The sequence below is a fragment of the Neolamprologus multifasciatus genome, chromosome 23, assembly GCF_963576455.1.
Source record: "Neolamprologus multifasciatus chromosome 23, fNeoMul1.2, whole genome shotgun sequence".
NCBI lineage: Eukaryota > Metazoa > Chordata > Actinopteri > Cichliformes > Cichlidae > Neolamprologus > Neolamprologus multifasciatus.
Window position 1 is genome coordinate 19,680,385 of NC_140460.1, and position 19,723 is coordinate 19,700,107.

The 19,723-nt window shown below is 41.6% G+C and overlaps 1 protein-coding gene across 4 annotated transcripts in view; it reads right to left on the minus strand.

The window, feature by feature from the left end:
* The window catches only part of LOC146491440 (kalirin-like), a 59,084-nt gene that overhangs the window by 36,289 nt on the left and 3,072 nt on the right, over positions 1-19,723 (minus strand). For 3 of the 4 annotated variants that reach the window (XM_085152741.1, XM_085152740.1, XM_085152742.1), the window contains exons 2-22: positions 12,684-12,758; positions 12,458-12,572; positions 10,812-11,004; positions 9,739-9,962; positions 9,182-9,506; positions 8,397-8,519; positions 8,116-8,307; positions 7,872-8,003; positions 7,653-7,787; positions 7,467-7,559; positions 7,077-7,199; positions 6,555-6,671; positions 6,391-6,465; positions 6,180-6,302; positions 6,004-6,056; positions 3,644-3,791; positions 3,363-3,559; positions 3,172-3,269; positions 1,012-1,175; positions 801-920; positions 126-205 (exon numbers count right to left, since the gene is read on the minus strand). In XM_085152741.1, coding sequence (XP_085008867.1) covers positions 126-205; positions 801-920; positions 1,012-1,175; positions 3,172-3,269; positions 3,363-3,559; positions 3,644-3,791; positions 6,004-6,056; positions 6,180-6,302; positions 6,391-6,465; positions 6,555-6,671; positions 7,077-7,199; positions 7,467-7,559; positions 7,653-7,787; positions 7,872-8,003; positions 8,116-8,307; positions 8,397-8,519; positions 9,182-9,506; positions 9,739-9,962; positions 10,812-11,004; positions 12,458-12,572; positions 12,684-12,758 — 2,905 coding nt within the window. Of the gene's footprint in view, positions 1-125; positions 206-800; positions 921-1,011; positions 1,176-3,171; positions 3,270-3,362; positions 3,560-3,643; positions 3,792-6,003; positions 6,057-6,179; positions 6,303-6,390; positions 6,466-6,554; positions 6,672-7,076; positions 7,200-7,466; positions 7,560-7,652; positions 8,004-8,115; positions 8,308-8,396; positions 8,520-9,181; positions 9,507-9,738; positions 9,963-10,811; positions 11,005-12,457; positions 12,573-12,683; positions 12,759-19,723 lie in introns of all 4 variants that reach the window. The other variant, XM_085152739.1, reaches the window with a different exon arrangement.

Below are 19,723 nucleotides of genomic sequence, written 5' to 3' on the forward strand. Positions count from 1 at the left end.
TATGTCTGTATTTAAGACTTTATAAAAATGTTTTTAAGCCAGATTTTACTGGAAATTAATGAGACCAGTGGTTAATAATTTGATATTTGCAGCTAATTAGCATTAATAATAATAGATTAACTAACCTGACCAAGAGCTCTGCTCTCTGCTGCAGTGCCAGGGCCACCTGGTGGGTCCTCTGCAGGGAATCAGCATGAAGGAGAGACTGGAGGAAAAGACAAGGCACAGCACATTCACTTCATTTCCGTTAATCCGTTGGGAGGACTTTGTGAGTCCCTGTTGTTGTGGTAACCTCTAAAGCTGACTGCTGTGATGGACTGCAAACACATCAGACTCATCCTCTGCATGAGGGCAGGGTCATTTATTCGCTGTCATGCAGGGTTTCCCACAGGAATCCATTTAGCTGAGCTGGTAAGCTGCTCAGATTTTGATGCATTTCATGTTGTGATAACCTGAAGTCTGAAGAACAGCCACACATATTTACATCTATACATCTATATGTAAATTATTCAGAAAGGGCAATGTTATGGTGAGGCTATAAATACTTTCTTCTTAAAATACTGAACAGATATTTTTTTTAGTGTTTGTTACTGTCTTGTGTGTGTGTGGGTTTTTTTTTTAGAAAAACTGTTAAGAGATGTTTCTATATTTTTTTCTGTAGAGTGGAGAAAATTCATATTTATATGCTGTTTAGAAACCTGATATCTTAGCATAGTTTTGATGTAGAAGCCATTTAATAATTCTCATTTTTATTACTTCTTCTAATTGGAGTGTACAGTTTGCATTGTGTGTGCAATAACCTCTATGGCCTGTTGGAGGCGCTCATGCTCCCTTTGCAGTTGCTCAGCTTCAGACAAACAGCTGGAATTCAACATGCAGGATGATAACATGACCTCCCCCTCAGAGATCCAACCCAGCACCTGAGACAGATACACAGGGACGGATACAGGTCAGCATCATCACCTTTAGTCCCCACTTGGCACCTGGCACATGTTCATCTGTGTGTGTTACCTGTTTAACCTGGCTCTGCAGGTGTCTCAGCTGCAGATTCTGTTCCAGATGTGTGTGTATGAGATCTGCAATCTGCTGCAGCTCCTTCTGTTTGTCCTGCAGGAGGTGCTGCAGCTCCTCCACCTGAGAGGAGATTCCTCCTTCTGCCTCGGACAGCTCGATACCTGACACACACACACACATACAGATACACACTTTAGACCTAGAGGGCGTTTTGGCTGCTAACATCCCCACAAGTACATTAGGCAGCTGTTTGTGTATATCTCTGTTCATATGTGTATGGATGCATGAACTGATGCAAGGTTTTGTCTGTGTGTCTCCATGGCAAATTCAATACGCTGGTTTCTATGGGGACCAGCTGTGTGCTTCAGAGAACAGTTTCCATGGCAACCCCATCCCCCTTTCCCCCCTCCCCCATTATCCTCGGTGCCCCCCCTTTCTCCCTCCTAATATCATCACTGTGTTACTGAAGTGGTCAGACGGAGGCTACGCAGGAGCATGAAATGTGCTGACTGATTTCTATTTTATTCTGCTGCATTCAATTCTCTTCTATTCTGTGGAGGTTAAACATAATCAACATGCCATTGTATTGCAACTGTCCTGCACTATTCTGCTTCGTACCCGTTCGGCCTTTTGCCAGCTTTGCTGTTTGACGCCATCAAAGCCCTCATTAGCCCCTCAAGGAAACCAAAACCCCCTCAAGTACAGCTACAAGCCCTGGATTGAAACCAGAAAACCTGGAAGCACTTCAAGGACCACATAGCCTGTTTCGGTATCATCACTACCCCTTCAGTTGTCTCTGCAAACCAACCAGTCCAACAGAACCTTTTAAAGACAGGACTCTCAAAGTGTGACTGGAAACAACTTCTTCGGTCCTTGACTAAATGAAAAATGAAATACCTAAATTTAATTTAGTCACACTGCATTTCATACTCAGCAGCAGCAGTACTTTATTGCAGACATTACAGAACATGCTAAAGTTTTTTTAACCACTTAATATTCTCGCAGTGAACAGCGACTCATAGAGTTAGGTTTATTGTTTGTGTTTGGTGAATGTCCACCCAAACTATAAAACATTTGAAATGTCTGAAATGTTATAAAACGATTGAAATGTAACATCTATTTGGCTAAAACCAACCCCAACCCTGACCCTAGACAGGTCAGTACTGAGCTGGTGAAGTTCAACGGTTAATATATAAAGCTGGTGTAAACAAATATAATATCCACCTTGCTGGTTAAAGAAATTATAATCCAGGTCAAATATTAGAATTATCATAATAAATCATAAAGCAACCTCTGAACTGGCACATTTCAAAAATTAATACTTGTACTTGGAAACCTATTTGGGTACATAACTGTCAGGGATCTCTGGAACCTCTTGATTACCTTCAAATGATCACCAGACACCCAAGATATCTGGAGCCCCCTCATGGAAATGTTCAAAATCACAACCCACAATTACTACTGAGCCCCACAGGGCGACACTAGCTAAAACACTGAGGGCATGATTAACAGAAATGTCTCAAGGTCCTTTCTTTGAGGGAATATCCCCAGCCACTAGCAATCTTCTTTAGAAATCCCTTAAAGAATAATTAAATAAATAAGCAAAATCCAATCCATTTCCACAATCCCCTAAGTAACTTCTAAACACACTCAAGGATCAGTAGAAAACACTTTAAGACACCTGGAGCACATCAGTGATACACTATCAGAAATCAGTACCACTTACTTATAACTATGGGGAGCTCATGAGGGCTTTGGTCTACCGTGGCATTATTCATGGTGTCCATACACAGATCTTAGAATCTCTTAGGTATTGTAAACCACATTACCCGGATTTCATTAAATACCTTTGTGACCCCAAACCATATCTCTGGAAACTATAGAGAAAACCTCTCAGCTGCTAACAATAAAACCCCACTAATGACTGAAGAGCCCCCAAACTAAAGTATTTACTGCAGCCCATTAATAACCTCTAAAACTCAAAATTGATATCATCTTTCATTTCTTGTGCCTTACCACAGGACTCAATCTTGGGTCCCCTTTTCTAAGCCGACATTACGTCACTGAAGAACATGATGTATATTTCTCTCGATATGTGTAAGTTTAATTGACTGCCTCAGCCAGCAAAAGTAAACTACATGAGAGTGAATTTCTTACCTGATGCCACAACCTCTGTGATGTACTGTTGAAGGTCATGGCCTTGCTGGATGACCTCATAAATCATGTTGTTCATAGCCAGCCTTCGTTCCATGTGCCTGCAATTCAATCACCAATCTATGAATCAAAGCCTGCGTCAAGAGTTAACATTGTGTCGAGTGAGGGCGATGACATCATCTTGGCCCGCTTACCTGTGAATGCGCTGCTGTGCTAATGTTAGTGCCTCGGGGGTCGCCTCCACTAGACGTGACTGACCCAGTGCTAACTTATCCTGGGCCAGCTTGTCCTGGTTTGCATCTGCTAGCCTTGTTGATGCTATTTTCTCGGTGGAGAAGTCCTGCGACTGTTTCTGAAGGTCTTGTTTCCAGGCGTCCATTTCCCCAGTAACCTGGAAAACACAATCATGAAGTTCACCTTTCCAACCTCACGCAAGGAGGGAAAATTTGTATGGAAAAGTAGAATGTAAATGAACCTCCAGCGTGCACTGCTGCAATATGCGCAGCTGTAAGTAAACATCAAGTCGGATCTTCCTCTGATGGAAAAGTTCCTCCAACTGAACGTGAGACTCCTCCAGCTGTTGCAGCACTGACTCCACATGTGCCACCGAGCTGCCCTGGGGCCTGAAACAAACCCACCCGATCGTTATAGGAATATGTAAACATTCAAAAAGCTACAAATAAAAATGCCCTGACCTGAAAATGAATACATTCTTGCAGGATATACAAATCGAAAAACAAATGCACCTACACACATTAGTCAAATCTTACACAAAGGCACCCACCAACACCCAGTGCAGGCCTCTGAGTTTGCATGAACACTGAAACAAATACACAGGCTGCAAAACGCCATAAAGAACAAACACAAAGTCTATGTAAACCTGAAAACAAACACAACTATAATTATAATAGAAATCAGCATCACACAGGCCTCTTAACTGCCCTGTCTAGTGAAAACAAATGCCAACACAACAATTAAATCCACAAATTAGTAAACAAACACAAGAGGGTAAGGGTCATATATAGATCATTATATACTGTACATTTGGACTCTTTTCCACACGCCATAAGCTCTTCAGAGGCCAGGAAATAAGAATTTAACACTTTATTATTGTTTATTAGTTCTGTGTGTAGTAATAAACATTTTCATCCATATGTTTTTTACCCACTCATGCAGGACTGGCTAGTTTGGACATCAATTTAAGCAGAGACTCAAAAACCTCCATCTACTCAGCTACCTCCTCCAGCACCTAGGTCTGCCTCAGGGTCTGCTCCTAATTGGACGTGCACCTTAAAGGCATCCAGGAGGTGTCCTGGTGAAATACCAGAACCATTTCAACTGGTTCTTTTAATAAAAATGAGTAGTGAGTCTCTTCTTCTCTCTCCTCTCTAATTACCTCACCCTATTTCAAAGGGAGAGCCCAGACACACTCATTCTCATCTCATTATTTCGATCACTGCCCACAGCTGGTGGTCACAGGTGAGCGTAGGAATGCAGATCAAACAGTAAATCAACTGCTTTACCTTTATGGTCAACTGTGTTTTTACCACAGAGACCAGTTCATTTTCAATTCATGAATTTCTTAATTTCTCTCAAACACAGAATTTGTCTTGCAGTCAGTTCTACACAAACTTAACATAATCTACCTCTGTGGTTTTCAGACTTTTTGTTTTCAATGCACACCAAGGGGCAAGCGAAATTTCAAAGCTAAGATGTACTTATACCCATAAACAACTGATCCATATGATCAATTCTTCTGATTTTACTATTTAATCAAAACAGTCTTGGGCATGATACATATTTTGTAGTGAACTCTACAAGCGTGCACACACATCCTTATCACACAGTTTCAGATAAAGCAACAAACAAGCAGTCTTACTGCCTCAGGTTTTGATACAGCCAACTTTAGAAGTGGGTAAAGTTTCTCTTTGAAGAATGTTTGGTTTCCAGTTGCCTCTTAGGCTCACTCAGCACCATGTCGGCATTTGTTAACACCTCCCAGCAAATAATCCACTTCGGGTGAAGGCTGTTCTTGTGATTTTAAGCACAATATTGTGTTTTACCTCATCAGAAAATAGTTCTTCTCACTATCAATTGGGGCCTTTGATATACTAATACAGTCTTCATTTTCATGCATCCCTTTTTGTACAGATACGGTAATCACTTTGTTTGATACAAATTCCTAAGGTGCACATTAACATTCTTTATAATCCAGAAAATAAAAGCACCTGTGTAATCCACATAGAAGAGAACACATTCCCCATAATCCAGAGAAAACCCACACACATTCTACATCAGCGGTCTCCAACCTTTTTTGCGCCATGGACCGGTTTATGCCCCACAAAATTTTCACGGACCGGCCTTTAAGGTGTTGCGGATAAATACAACAAAATAAAACTGGTACGGTACCAAAAAAAGGAAGATTTATTCATAACACACGTGAAAAGACCCAGGAAAACCGAGTTAACAATAAAAAACAATAAAAAACAATGCTAAAAAAATGATAAAAACCCTGAAAACTATACATTTCACACCCCAGCCTCAACTCTCGAGGCCTGGAACCAAATGACTCAAGGACCGGTACCGGTCCGTGGCCCGGGGGTTGGGGACCTCTGTTCTACATGACCCGAAAAACACAATATTTGGTTCACAAAGTTCCAAGGTGCATATTTCTAAATAATCAAGTAAAACAAACAAAGCCACACAGACCAGACCAGACAGGTTCACAAAGCTGTTTGCAGAACACATCTAGATCTTCAGTAATGACATGCACTAGTAAGCAGTGCAGCACTGTGGCTTAAAACAAACACACCCACTGTGTATGTGTGTGTGTACCTCAGTTGCAGGATGAGGTCTTCTCCCTCCCGGATGACACTCATCGCAGCTTCCTGTAGGTCAGGGTTAGAGCTCGGGTTAGTGTGAGGGTTAGAGGTGATCAGGGGTCAGGTGCGGGTGTTAGGTTGTTATGATGGGGTTAGACTTAAGGTCAGAGATCACAGCTGGGCTGTTACCTGTGTGTTGGCCTGTTGCTGCTGCTGCTGGCTTATGAGAGTCTGAAGAGCCTCCACAGTGTCTGGGCAGACGAGGACATCTGAGGAGAGCTGTTTCTGGAGTCCATCCATCCACGCTGAGAGCTGGAGGAGAAGAAGAGAGGAAGAGCAGCTACTGTTAATAATATTACCTCTGACGAGTGGTTACAAAAGTTGTGTCAATGTGTATTACCTCCTTTGTATGCGTGTAGAAAGACACAGCGAGATCCAGCAGCAGCTTCCTCTGTTCAACACGCTGGATAAAGGCCTGTGATATGTAAACAGTGTAAACCACACATTCACAGCATATAAACTACAACACAGCCCCACCTTCTCCCCTCCCTTCAACAGACACACCTGCATGCGGAGCTCCAGGTCTCGGGCTGCCTGGTAAATCTCCTCCTCTTCACACTCTCCAGACTGAGCCAGCTGGTCTGCTGCCTCCAGAAGCTTCTCTGCGTTGGTGTATGTGTTCTAAGAAAGAGGAAGAAATTAGCACACTGCAGCTGCACTTAAGTTTCCCCTTTGTTTAGGTAGGTCAGTTTGTTTGAGTTGCTAGTATTGTTTGAGAGATCAGAGCAGAGATCATCCTCCATCAGTCCTCCTAGAGCACATGGACATGACTTCTCTCTCATTTAAAAATGCTTTCACATTATAACAACAATAACAGTAATATTAATAATAATAACAATTTCTCCATGCAAAGAAATACTTTTAATCAGTTAGATTTATCCTTGTGTATATTGGAATGGCCTCTGGAAACAGCCTTGAACCCAGAACTGCAACAACAAAGTGCTTCACAGTATTACTGGATAAAACTCTTTCAAAGTTACACTGACATTAAAGATCGACTATATGTGGGTCTTGAGCCTACGGTACCTGTGCGACCTGCTGGAAGTCGTCGTGGCGTTTCTGCAGCGCTCGTGCTCGGTGCAGAGATTTCCCCACGCCAGTGTGTTTGTTCAGGAAAACCTCACCATGCTGCTCCACCCAGTCCAACACCTGGGAGACAGACATGTGGAGGTTAACCTGAATCTCAGATCTTTTTTCTCCTGAGCTCAGAATTTTTGAATGGTACACAACTTATATACAAATGCACAAAAATATCTAAGATTTTAGATAATTTATAAAACAAACAAACCCAAACATTTGATATAATGTGTGGCTATAAGAATTTTAGTTTGGACATTGAAGTGGATTCTTCAGAATCTGGCTCTGAATATACATCCATGTTTCAAACTGGATCAGCATCTACATTTTTGGTCATACCTGTTTAACATCCTGCTGAAACACACACAGCTGCAGGCGCTGATGGAGGCGGAGCTTGCGGTGTTGCCATACCCTCTCCACTTCATGGTGACCCTGCAAAACAGAGGACAGTCTGTATCACTCCACGTATCTTGCTGCCTGCACATTGGATGTGGAGGATGTGATACAGGTCATGGAGGGACATACCTGCATCACTTGGTGGAGAACTCCCATGATGCTGTGTGTGGCGGCAGTGAAGTCAGGTTTGGGCACTGATTCATCAGAATCTGATGCTGGGCAGCGCTGGAGGACATCCAGTAATGCTTTACCGCTCTCGCTGACCTGAAGAAGGACAGGTGTTGATAAACAAAGAGACAGACAGCTGTCTATCACACACAGGATTTGAGAGCACAGACAGGCATGTACCTGTGTGTAGTTTGCAGAGATCTCTTCATTGAGCTCCTGGTGTTTTTTTACAGCAGCTTCCAGCTCTGCTGTCGCCGATGGCAGTGACCCTTCAGAGCACACTTGAACCCAGCCCTCCACCCGATGCAGGAACTAAACAGGGAGAGACAGACAAGTAGGTTTTTTTGACATGAGAACATCACCTGACTGTTGCAGTGTCATATAAGAGGAGACAAGTATGGTAATATAAATCAATACGGGTCACCTGTTCTGCCCCCTGGTGGAAGCCGGTTGCCATGGCGAGCGTGTTGCTGCGCTCCTCCAGTGCCGTGGTCAGGGACTTCCAGTCTTCCTGTAATTTTGACGAAACCATGGCGATCCGTTCTGCACCATAATGACCAGCCTCTGCGAGCCTCGCCGCCACAGTGACAACGCTGTCCACGTTCACGCTGCCATTCTGCACAAACACAAACATGTCGGTTCAGCTCATTAAAATCACTCTGTACAAAAACACACACGCAGATACATGTGCACTCGCTGACTGACCATGCAGTTGGCGGTGAAGTGCTGGTGTTGTGTCTGGAGGTCTACAGCGTGCTGGTGGTTCTGACCGACCTCCACCAGGCTCTGCATGAACAGCTCTTTACTGTGACCGATCCACTCGGACATCTAAGACAGAGGGAGACAGAAAGGTTAGCATCCAGCTATCTGTCCAGGATGCTAAGGTTGATGTGAATAAAACAAAAGATTAAGAAGCGTTAATGTAAGGGTCATCAAACTGAAAGTGAGAGATTGAAAACTTAAATTTGATGGACACAATACATAATACAAAGAAATGCAGAGCATCATAAAAGATGGCAAACTTAATAACAAAAAAGTTATTGCATTTAATTTAAGCACCATGAAACTCATTGCGAACTTAATGTAAAGGATGCCAAACAATGTGTGAAAAAGCGAGGTTAGGCAATGCAAAAGTAGCTCAAAAAACCATTTCCAGTGTTACCATCCAGAGGCTCAACAGACATTAACTCTGCGAGAAAGACCGTTATAAAATCTTTATTCATTTCTGTACTTTACTCTAAGGGCTGACAGCTTCTCCTGTCTGAAACACATGTCACCTAATTTGCAACATGTCAACTGTGATTTGCAGCTTTGTTCTCATGAAAACAAACATGATGTTTGTCGACACATGGGGGAACCCCCCAGAACTTAAGTCAGTCTTTCGAGAAATGTGACAGCACCTACATTACCGGGGCAAACAAATATTTTTTTTTTCATTCTGCTTCCAACCAGTTAGGTTTTATACTTGCTTATCACAACATAAACCTCACCTTGGTGGCGTCCTGCTCAAAGAGGTGTAGCTGCAGCGCCTGGTCCAGGTGCAGCTTCTTGTCACTCCAGCTCTGCAGGAGGTGGGTGCGAGCCGCCTGCAGTCGGTCCAGCAGGGACGAAACCTTTGGAGCCACGCTCTGGAAGTCCGCCCCACCTGAGAGCCAGCTGCCGTGGCTGCCGCCACCCCCACCACCTTCATTAGAGGTGTCACCATGTGAAGGGCCAAGGCGCATACGTTGGAGTAAACACCGGCCTTCTCGGTCAAGTGCATCAACTGGTGCTGTGGCAATAGTATTACGGAGACGACCATGTTCCTCAAGAAGTCTAGAGAGAGAAACATGGAGGGAGACTTGGCTTTAATGACCTTTGAAAGAGCTAATTTGCCAAGAAGGTTTGCAGTTTTAAAGGTGTTCCAGATCCACACCAAAATCTAACGGGTGCTTTCTTTGCCTGTGCGCCAACTCGGAAGTTTCATGAAATCTGACTGGAATTGTGTGTAATTTTGTAGGTAAGCGGTTAAGATTATATGGTAAACACGAGAGAGAAAAGCACTCACTTGCGGGCCTCATCAACATCTTGTGGCTCTGGTATGCGGTTCAGTCCGGCCTCTAGCTGTTCCAGCTGGGCCAGCAGCTGTGTGGCGGCCCCTGAGAACTCCTCCAGGCCCAGGCGTAGCTCAGTCCACTCTACATGGTCATACTCCAATGAGCCGCCGAGATCAGAGGTCAACTGGGAGGGGTCGACAAGCCGGGACAGACCCTCCACGGACACCAGGCTTGTCTGGAGACAGAAACAGGTTACTGCATACTGCAGGGGAATGTCAAGAACTGAGTAGTTGTACTATAGACAGGAGAACGGTGGCTAAGCTGTCATCCCTGATGGACAACATCTCCCACCCCATGCAGGAGACTCTGACAGCACTGAGCAGCTCCTTCAGTGGGAGACTGCGGCACCCACGATGTGGGACGGAGAGATTTCGCAGGTCTTTCCTCCCCACTGCTGTCAGACTCCACAACAAAGACTCCAACTGATCAAACACACACACCCACACATGTGCAATAACACTAAGTGCAATACTCTTTTTCTGACAAAGTTGTATTTTTACTCAGTTGTATAAAGCATTTGTATTCTATTTTTATGCTATTGTATATTTTATTCTATTTATTCTACTGTATATAGTATTTTATTTTATTCTATTCTGTACAGTTGTGTACTGTATTTATTATTATTGTATTCTAATTTTTGCTGTATAACTTTTGCACTGTCCACTTCCTGCTGTAACAAAACAAATTTCCCACGTGTGGGACTAATAAAGGTTATCTTATCTTATCTTATAGTACACACAGGTTGTAAGTAGTAGCAGTAACTTCTGTAACATGAGCACTTCATTTAGGTGTAGTGTTAGTATGTGATAAAGGGGTAATTTTAGAAGAACATCTAACATTAGTGGTTTTTCACTTGGGCACAGTAGTCAGTGGAGCAGTACTCTTCTTAGTAGTAGTAATACTTCATTTAAAAGTCAGTGCACTCAGTTTAACAGTACTGCCTGTAGAAGCGCTTCAGGTGGCATCAGCAGGAGAACTGGCACTTAAGGTAATGACAGCTGATCTTCACTGTGCAGTAACGTACCTCGAAGCTGAGCTTGGCACTGCCCAGGTTGGTCTTGTGTTTCTGCCAGAAGGTGTCAGGTTTGATGAGCAGCGCTGTGTGGATGTTGGAGGAAAATGACTCCTGCAGCGTTCGCAGTACTGGCTTCACACTGTCCCACTTACTGCCGCGCATGTCCACCACCACGGTGAAGCCACGAGCACGCACATCCTCACTGACAGAAAGACACACAGATGCAAAAGCTGGTAATACGATCCAGGTACTATTTTTTTCATCAGGTCTGTACAATTTTCTCAACCAGCATAAATTCTACAAAGATTTGACCCATGCTAGTTAGTAGTAGCTCCTCCAAGTCTTGTCTGGTTAAGACATTTCTTTAAAGATAGCTTAAGTCAAAGATGCTAAATACTATTTGAGGACATGACTTGATAACTGGAATTTCCTGAACAGGAATTTACACTGTTATTTTTTGGCATTTTACTGGATTTTTTCCTGATAGTGCATTAAAATTTAACAAAATACAAAAGGTTTTACACAGTGACCTCAACAAACAATCAAAAAACAAAATACTCAAACAAAAAGAAAAGGAGAATAAACAAATGCCAGTGACGACTGAGGGAACATATGTAATAAACAGCACATCTGAAAGATGACAACCAGACAAAGGACATAAAAGACAATATCATTTTCAATGACAAAAACCAACTCTATAAAAGTTTTAAGCAAATTAAAGTCGTTCACTGTTTCTGTGAGGTCATTCTAGGTGGAGGGGTCCTGCAAAAGCACAATTTTAAAAGGACCCACCTGAGGCTATCAGGCCACAAGCGTTTCTGCTATAAGGCTCGGGGCTAGACATGCTTTAAAAGTGATGAGGAAAATCTTGAAATCAAATCTATAACATGTGGGAAGACAAAAGAGAGAAGCCAGGATCCGGGAGACGTGATGCCATCTGCTAATACATGCCAAGCTGCTGCATTTCGAACTAGAGAGGACAGAACTGCCATGGTCAAGCCTGTAACACTAAGGCTTGGATGTGTTTTTCCAGGTGTGAATTTAAAAGCCTTAGTTTAATTCTGAAGACAGGTCTTAATTTGACAACCGTGGGTCGGGTCAAACTGAGCTCGTAAATTTCTGGTATTTGTAAACAGGGTTTCAAAGAAACTTTCATTTGAGTACTACAGTTTGTAGGATTAAACAATAAGACTGAACTATCTGATTTTCAATTATTCAGCTAAAGAAAACTTTGTATCATCCAACAGTTTTAAAGTACAGCTAGGCTTTTGGAAAGTTCACCTGTGTGTCATCTACACAGCAATAAAATTTAGCTGAATAGAAGCTTATAAATACAAAATAAAATAGCACCTAAAATGGAACCTTGTGTGACTCCACAGTAATTGTAACCTGTAGATGACCTATGTTGACATAAAAGGGTTTTTCTATAAGACTGAAAGCAGCCAACACTTGCTTAAGCCCCTAAAAGCCTTTTGGCCTCCAAAACAGTGAAGGCAGTGAGTCATTACAGAAATCAGTGTTTTTATGTTCTATAATGGTAAAATTAACAATCCCAATTCACAAAACTGTGTCTATTCATAACATTTTGACAAAGTATATATACTACGTACCCCAGGCTAACTAATATTTAGGTAAGCTCTGCAAAACAGCTCTACCTGGGTATCGTGGACAGGTAAGTGACCAGCCGACTGAGGTCCTCCTGTTTTATTCGATCATGATTGGTCCTCGCAGGGAAGGTCAGGATTGGTCCACCTCGTTTGTCCCGTCCACCTGAAAAACACATAGAGCAGTTACTCAAACTGAGTTACATGAAGACCAAGCTGGGATAAAACCTGCAGCAGTATTAGTGTTTTTCTATTTTCTTTGCTTGTTTGTCTTTACCCGATACGAAGGCCACTTTCTCTCTGAGCACCGTCAGGACATCGACTGCCCGGACACACTCGGCTTTACCAGAACCTGAAAGACAGATAGAGGAAATCTTGAGCTGCAGGCTTTTGTCTAGTCCAGCTAGAGATCTATCACCATAGGAACCCCAAATCAAAGGTGAAACACAAACACTCTTCAAGCCCCCTTTATCAACGGCCTACTTTTTTTCTGATTGGCCAACATGTTGAAATCTTTCTAATCACATTATTTTCAGCAGCTTTCTTCACTTCACCACCAACTTTCTATCAGTGGGGCATTGTGAAACTGGCATGAATACAATACATGAATACAATACCGACCACACCGGGATGCCGTCATGTAAAAATATTACTAACAGTGGTCAAAAACTCCACACTGACTTATCGTTCCAGCTCAAGATATTTGAGTGGGACCAGTGTGAAAAACACCTACAGGCTGATGCTATTATCACTCATCAATTTTTCAGTTCATGTCAAGTTTAAAAAGTTGAGAAAAAAAGGACAAGGAAACATCAAACTACTTCCTCTCATCTACCAAAATCAGGCTTCAGCGCGAGGAGCTGACAGACATTTCAATTAAAAAGCTCCTGCAGCTCAGGGAGCATGTCTTTGTGTACTTGTATGCCTATATTTGTGAGGACTGTGCTGAATTTAAGACCCTGTGAGGACATTATCTCTGAAAAAACTCACAAAGGTCTGTTTTCAGGGGTTGAGATGTGCTTTTAACATTTGATCAGGTTTAGGTTTGTCATGGTTTAGGAGCCTGAAAACACATTTTGTCATTGGCGGTCCCCACAAAGCTAGGAGTACAAACATAAGTGTGTGTTGCAGACGGCCTCCCATGTGCGTCAGATCATCCTCCACAGCGGGGAGAAAGCTAATCCAACACACACACACACACACACACACACACACACACACAATGAAGGCATTAAACGTCTCACATTAGCAGCTCAACGAGCAGCAATAACCCTCAGAGAGAAAACCTAAAAACAGGAAGGAGAAGAGAAACACTTCTCCAACTTAAGCTCCCTGCTTGCAGCACCCTATTTCTCCTTCTCCATCCGTGTCTGTCAGACTGACCCAGACTGACTTATTAACTAATCAGCTTCAGACCCCTGATAATCCATCAAGGGTTTTAGTCAGGCCACACCCATGTGTGATAATAACCCAAATAACCTACACATAAATTCACTGTGATAAGAATATTTACTTCAAACAGAAAGTAGAAAAGCCCCAAAAGACTATGGGAATGACTGAAGACTAAATGTGATTTAAACCATAGGCTGTTGCAAAAATAAACCATCCAAATTAAGTGAAATATGGAGTTCATTTTCAATATTTTCTGCAAAAAAATCAACCAACAACCATAACAGAAGTCAAACTGTGTTCTACCTTCAGATGACTAATGTGCTGCACTGTTTTGCATCCGGTCCCCATGTGGAAAAATACCCTGATTTGGTCAATGAATCTGTAAGCAGGCCTCTTCATTTTAGCTTTCACCAACAGCTATTTTTACCAAAGGAAGGACAAACATCAACAGCACTGTGCCTCCTTTCTCTTCCTTTATGGTTAGAACTCCCTAATCTTCACCTAACGATGCGGCGTACCTGTAGTATATCTGCTGATTTCCATGTTTGCATCCATAAGCCCTACATGGCCTGTGTAGGTTTTTGGTCATCCAGGCCATGGAAGTCTTATGCTCTTAAGTTGACAGCAACTAGACATATTTTATGATTCTTGATTCTCATTCAGGGGGCTTCTTCAGTTCGAAAGGCTCACGGCGAGTCCTAGGTATTTAAGCTCTAGTGGGATTAGAAAAGTCCCTAATGACCTATATACTTTTCTTCACAACTTTGTTCATATATTTATTAAACAACTAAGCTAAAGACAGGGCGGGTTAATGGTTATTAGGACCACCTCCAAGGTCACAACTCCACTAAAGGTTATATACCTGGGATTCCTCACCAGCTGTTAGAACTGAAAAAAACAAAAACAAAACACTTGGATGAGAAATGAAATATCTTGATGAATCTAAAAACGAGTTACAGTTTCCTTCAGTTCAAGTACTTAAAGTCTTGCTTTATCATTAAACAATTCCTTTAAGGCTGTTTTTATATGTGAATAACATGAAGAAAAAGATCTTGGAAAATATAAAATTTCCCAGTGCTTAGACCCTGCAGGAGTAATTTGTAGACTTGCAGTGAATTACTGAAGACTTTACTAACTGTCTTTTGGAAATGGGAAGATGCATGTTTAATGACAATTGGGTTTAGAATAACTGTTTCTCTTGGTGATTAAACTCAGCCTTGCTGCTTTCAGATGACTGCTGAGCTACACTGTTTTAATCCTTTTCCCATGTGGCAAAATACCCAGACTTCTTCTGTTCCATAAGTCGAGTCTTATAATAGAAAGTCAAAAGAACTTGATTGTTTTTCCATATTTGAAAGAATGCTAGGTTCTGCTTGGGTCTGCATAACTGTAAACTTTATCATTAGATGCTGAGTGGGAGGGTCCATGTGGACGCCCACATGCCTGCCAGTTTTTGTGACTGTACAAACTCATCTGCAGAGACTTTGAATTACTATGCACCGACTATGCTTGTGCCCCAGGCAGCAGACTTCAAGTGGACTTCAAAAGAAATATAACAGGGGTGACTACTCAACTGTGGCATCTCCAGCTGTCCGTGTTCTCGACAGAGTATAATAAGGGCTAGCTTCTCACCTTCAGTCAGGAGCCCTTGGTGCCACATTGTACCTCTGCAGTGTAACTGTTCAACGTGCAAGGTTACCAAAGCAGTCAACACAAACCACCATCTTTACTTACATCTCTACAAGAAAATGGTCTGCACTTCATGATCCGGCAAAAAAAAAGTCTTTCAGGTAGGTGTTTGCTCTCATCTGAGACTCAGAATGGATTGGACCGGACATCAAAAGCTATAATGCGCTATAAAGACAACTTTCCACTGTTCTTTGGTCAAAGTAGCTAAAGGTCATTTGCTCAAGAAAGAAACTTGAGATTGAGATCAGGGGTATAGTTGCAGCTCAGTAAAAGCAAGCGGTGGTGAGCCATCTTCACTAAATCAATCAATAGTATTAATATTTTAAGGAAACCCCACCTATTGAATAATAAAATAAGATATAAAAGTCCATTTAAACATTAATTGACTATATCCACTGTATCCTACAGAGGGCAGTGGTGGGCTTGAGACTGTCTCAGCTGACGTTGGGTACAAAAGACTTCAGCCTTCAATAGAGCTGCAGCAATTACGCTTGGTTAATGATTACTGGAACCAGCTAATGGACAGAAAATCAATCAGCATCTAGTTTAACATTCTGATAAGTAGTTTTTCAAAGATTTCATAGTTTGTGCTTCCCATACAGGAGAACTGGCCACTGTTCCTCAGCTGACATGATAGCAAATTACTTTTGAGCGTTAAACTCAGAAAGCAGATATTTGTTGATGTGATTTTGAGCTCTGTGAGAATCTCTGTATGGTTAATCAATCAGTCGATTAGTAAATTAATCTACGCTGAAAATCATGGTGAGTTGCAGTGGTGGGCTTCAAGCTGTCGATCAAATACATTTGGGAATCAGTGTCCAATGTTTAAATTAAAATGCAAAATCATTCAATCTGAATTTAGTTGCATCCCATTAAAAGAACCTAAAATCCAGTTCCTGCTCTGATTTCTTTAGCCTGAGATGAGCTTCCCAATGTGCTGCAACTGATGGTTTTAATTTCTGTGATAAATCATCAATAAGAACACTGAGAGCAGGCAGTTCTTTATCGCTGCTGATAACCGAGTTAAACTCCACACTCCTGCTCTTCACTTGCTGCTGTTTGTCTTGAATTAGCCGAATTTGAAAAAAAAGATGATGAATGTGTTGGAGTGGGTGGACCTGTTGTTAATATATGGCAGCTCTGAGAGCAGAAGCTAACAGCCTGCAGACGCTAATGAGTCGCTGGTGGGTGTTTGAGGTCTGTTCGAGTGTAAATACAACTGAACCTGGCACGTTCCGCCACATCTGATTGATCCTCGATCGGTTGTCAATCAAGGTGACACCATCGAGATTTGGAGGAGGGATTTCCACTCTGATAAAGCTGTCTGACACCAATAAAACACTCACTCTCTGAGTCAGTCAAAAGCTGAAAATAGCGGCTGTGCAGAGCACATGAAAAGCCTTCAGAGGAACTTGCTGTCAGTCTGTCAGGACTCATCACACTGATTACACAACAAAAACTAATGAATATATTTCCCCGCAGTGTCCTCTGAATCTCTAAAATGTCAGCCTCGTGGATTTGAAGACATCACAGTCCGAGGCCAAAAATACAACATTACTTTCTTTTTCTGAGTGACCTTGGTGCCATTTCTCTGCTTGTAAAAACAGCCTCGAGACATCCAGTTTTTATGTTGCCCAAAATGAACTACACTGACATATAGCCTGATCTAAGTAAGAGCTACAAATACTGTTACTCACAGCCGTTTCATCGTGAATGCAGCTTCATTCACAGAAAATCACACAAACTGCTTTATGGTTTAACATCAGCTGCTCCACAATAAAAGTCTGCCAAATACTTCACAATAAAAGTCTGTCAGCTTCTTCACAATAAAAGTCTGTAAGATGCTTTACAATAAAAATCTGTCAGCTGTTTCACAATCAAAATTAATCAAGTACTTTAAAGTAAGTCTTTCCGCTGGTTCACAATAAAAATCTGTCAAATACTTCACAATAAAAGTCTGTCAGCTGTTTCACAATCAAAATGTGTCAAAGACTTTACAATAAAGGTCTGTCAGCTGCTTCACAATAAAAGTCTGTAAGATGCTTTACAATAAAAATGTGTCAAATACTTCACAATAAAAGTCTGTCAGCTGCTTCCCAATGAAATGCCATCAATACTTCACATTAAAAGTCTGTATACTGCTTCATGCTCCTCTGTGAAATAATGAAATTCTTTTAGCCTCAGTGTTTCTACTTTCCATTAGTTGCAATGTGTAACTTGCTGTTACTGACAGTGCTGTCAGTGGTTTTGCTAAAATATCTTCTTCCATAATTTTCACAGCAGCTGATTACTGTACATTTAAACCTACACTTTTTCTACTCAAACAGCATTTAGCTGATTTCTTGTTACTGTAAGCTATTTGACTTCTGCAAGTTATTATTATTCTTACTCTGTCTTACAGCTATAACCTTCCTGGAACACGACACAGCCCCACGTTGGTTGCTTGCCAGTTAAAATGTGATAATGTGGCTGAGCACAGCGTAAAAGCATAAAATCAACTGATAAAGAGCCCTGAGATCATTAAAGATCATCTGGATTGTTTGTATGTAACTGAAAGCAGAGATGCCGTAATTCATAATGACGCTGATGAGATGCAGTTTTCCTTCATGGTCAATTGCCTGATAACAGTCTAGCCGAAAAGATAAGTACATCACATCCATTTAGCAGTGCTTTTGTCCAAAACATGAAGAGGCTGCTGGGACTGAGCAACCAACCCTGTGAACGATGGCCAACCTGCTCTAAACCACTGAGCTACAGCTGTGGCAAATATTTAAATTACCACAGGGAGCTTGCCAAACAGACACCACAGGTCCCTTTGGGGACCCGTGGGGCTGTGTCCCACTTTTCCCTGCTGGTAATCCAGCTTTTCCTATATCCATATGTTAGGTTTGTAGTCATTTTAACCCATGGCTGGGTTATTTTATTTTTTAAATTTTTTATTTATCCAACAACACTTTACTTTTAGGTTTTTAATATGCAACGGAAGAAATCAGAAGAAATTTCTAATTCTGCTTTCTGTCAGAAATGTTTCCCATAACCCTCAAAATTCAGGTCAGTTTGCCTGCTGAGCACATGTCCTGAACCATATCTGGTGCTGCTCTTTACATCTTCACATAGATTTTCTTGCTACTATCAGCAAAACATTAGCAAGGTTGCCAAGCCATATCCTTGTAAAGCCTCCACAGTGTTCCTTATATTCTGTACATCCCAGCATATTTCATTGGAACAACACAGCCTTTAATGCCTTTTGACATTTGTGCGGTTCTAAAAACACAGTCTGGTTTGTCTCATGGATGGTCTGCTTGGTTAATGCATGCCTCTGTGCAACAGCCACTTTTTGCAGTTCTGTTTTATTTTCTTCTGGTTTCTAGTTTTATTGGTTGTGTTTATTATCATTAGTTTAGCTGACATTAGAAATTATTATATGTTTTATTCCTTTGAGGCACTAATTTCAGGAATTTTACTTCCTTGCTGGCCTAATTTTGCTCTTTTGAAGAGATTTCGTGAAGAAACAAGTTTCACTCTTGTAGCTGAACAATATTTGGCTCTTACTATGCTATGTTTGATTCACCCAAATGAATCCCAACCACTACTGAAGGGCAGCAGTGAAATTTGTGAAGCTAATAAGGCTGTTTGGTCCACTAGCCTTAGGCTTTATTATGCTTATTCATAGTCATATCATACCACAGTTTGTGAACTGTAGACTAAGGTCGCATTTAATCTTCGGATTGTTTTGTTTTTCAACTATCTTTTCAATCATTCGGTAAGTAAACATTTAGAAAATATTTTTTTCAAGTTCACTGTGATGTCCTGTTTTCTCAGACCAACAGTCTGAGATTCAATAAAGGAAAGCTGCAAGTATATCCGAGAAGCTTTTATTAAATTTTTTTTTAAGTGTCATTATGCAGCTCCTAATTACCTCTGCCAAGGTCATGAAAATAGTTGTATGTTCAAGAGAACATACATGAGAAGCTGATTAACTGATCATCAAAAGAAGCTTCTGATTACTTTCATTATTCAGTACACATTCTGAAATTACCTCCGCCAAGGTTAAGTCCTCTGAAGGATTAAACAAAATCTACGGCGCCAGCTCACAGAAATGTTTGTGGAGACGTAAAGCGTGCTAGATTTTGGCGTATAAGCCTCAGTCAGACAGCCATGTGTAGCCCTTATCCACTAGTACCTACTCAGAAAAATAGAGACCAGTCGATAAACACAGAGTTTATTCCATCACTG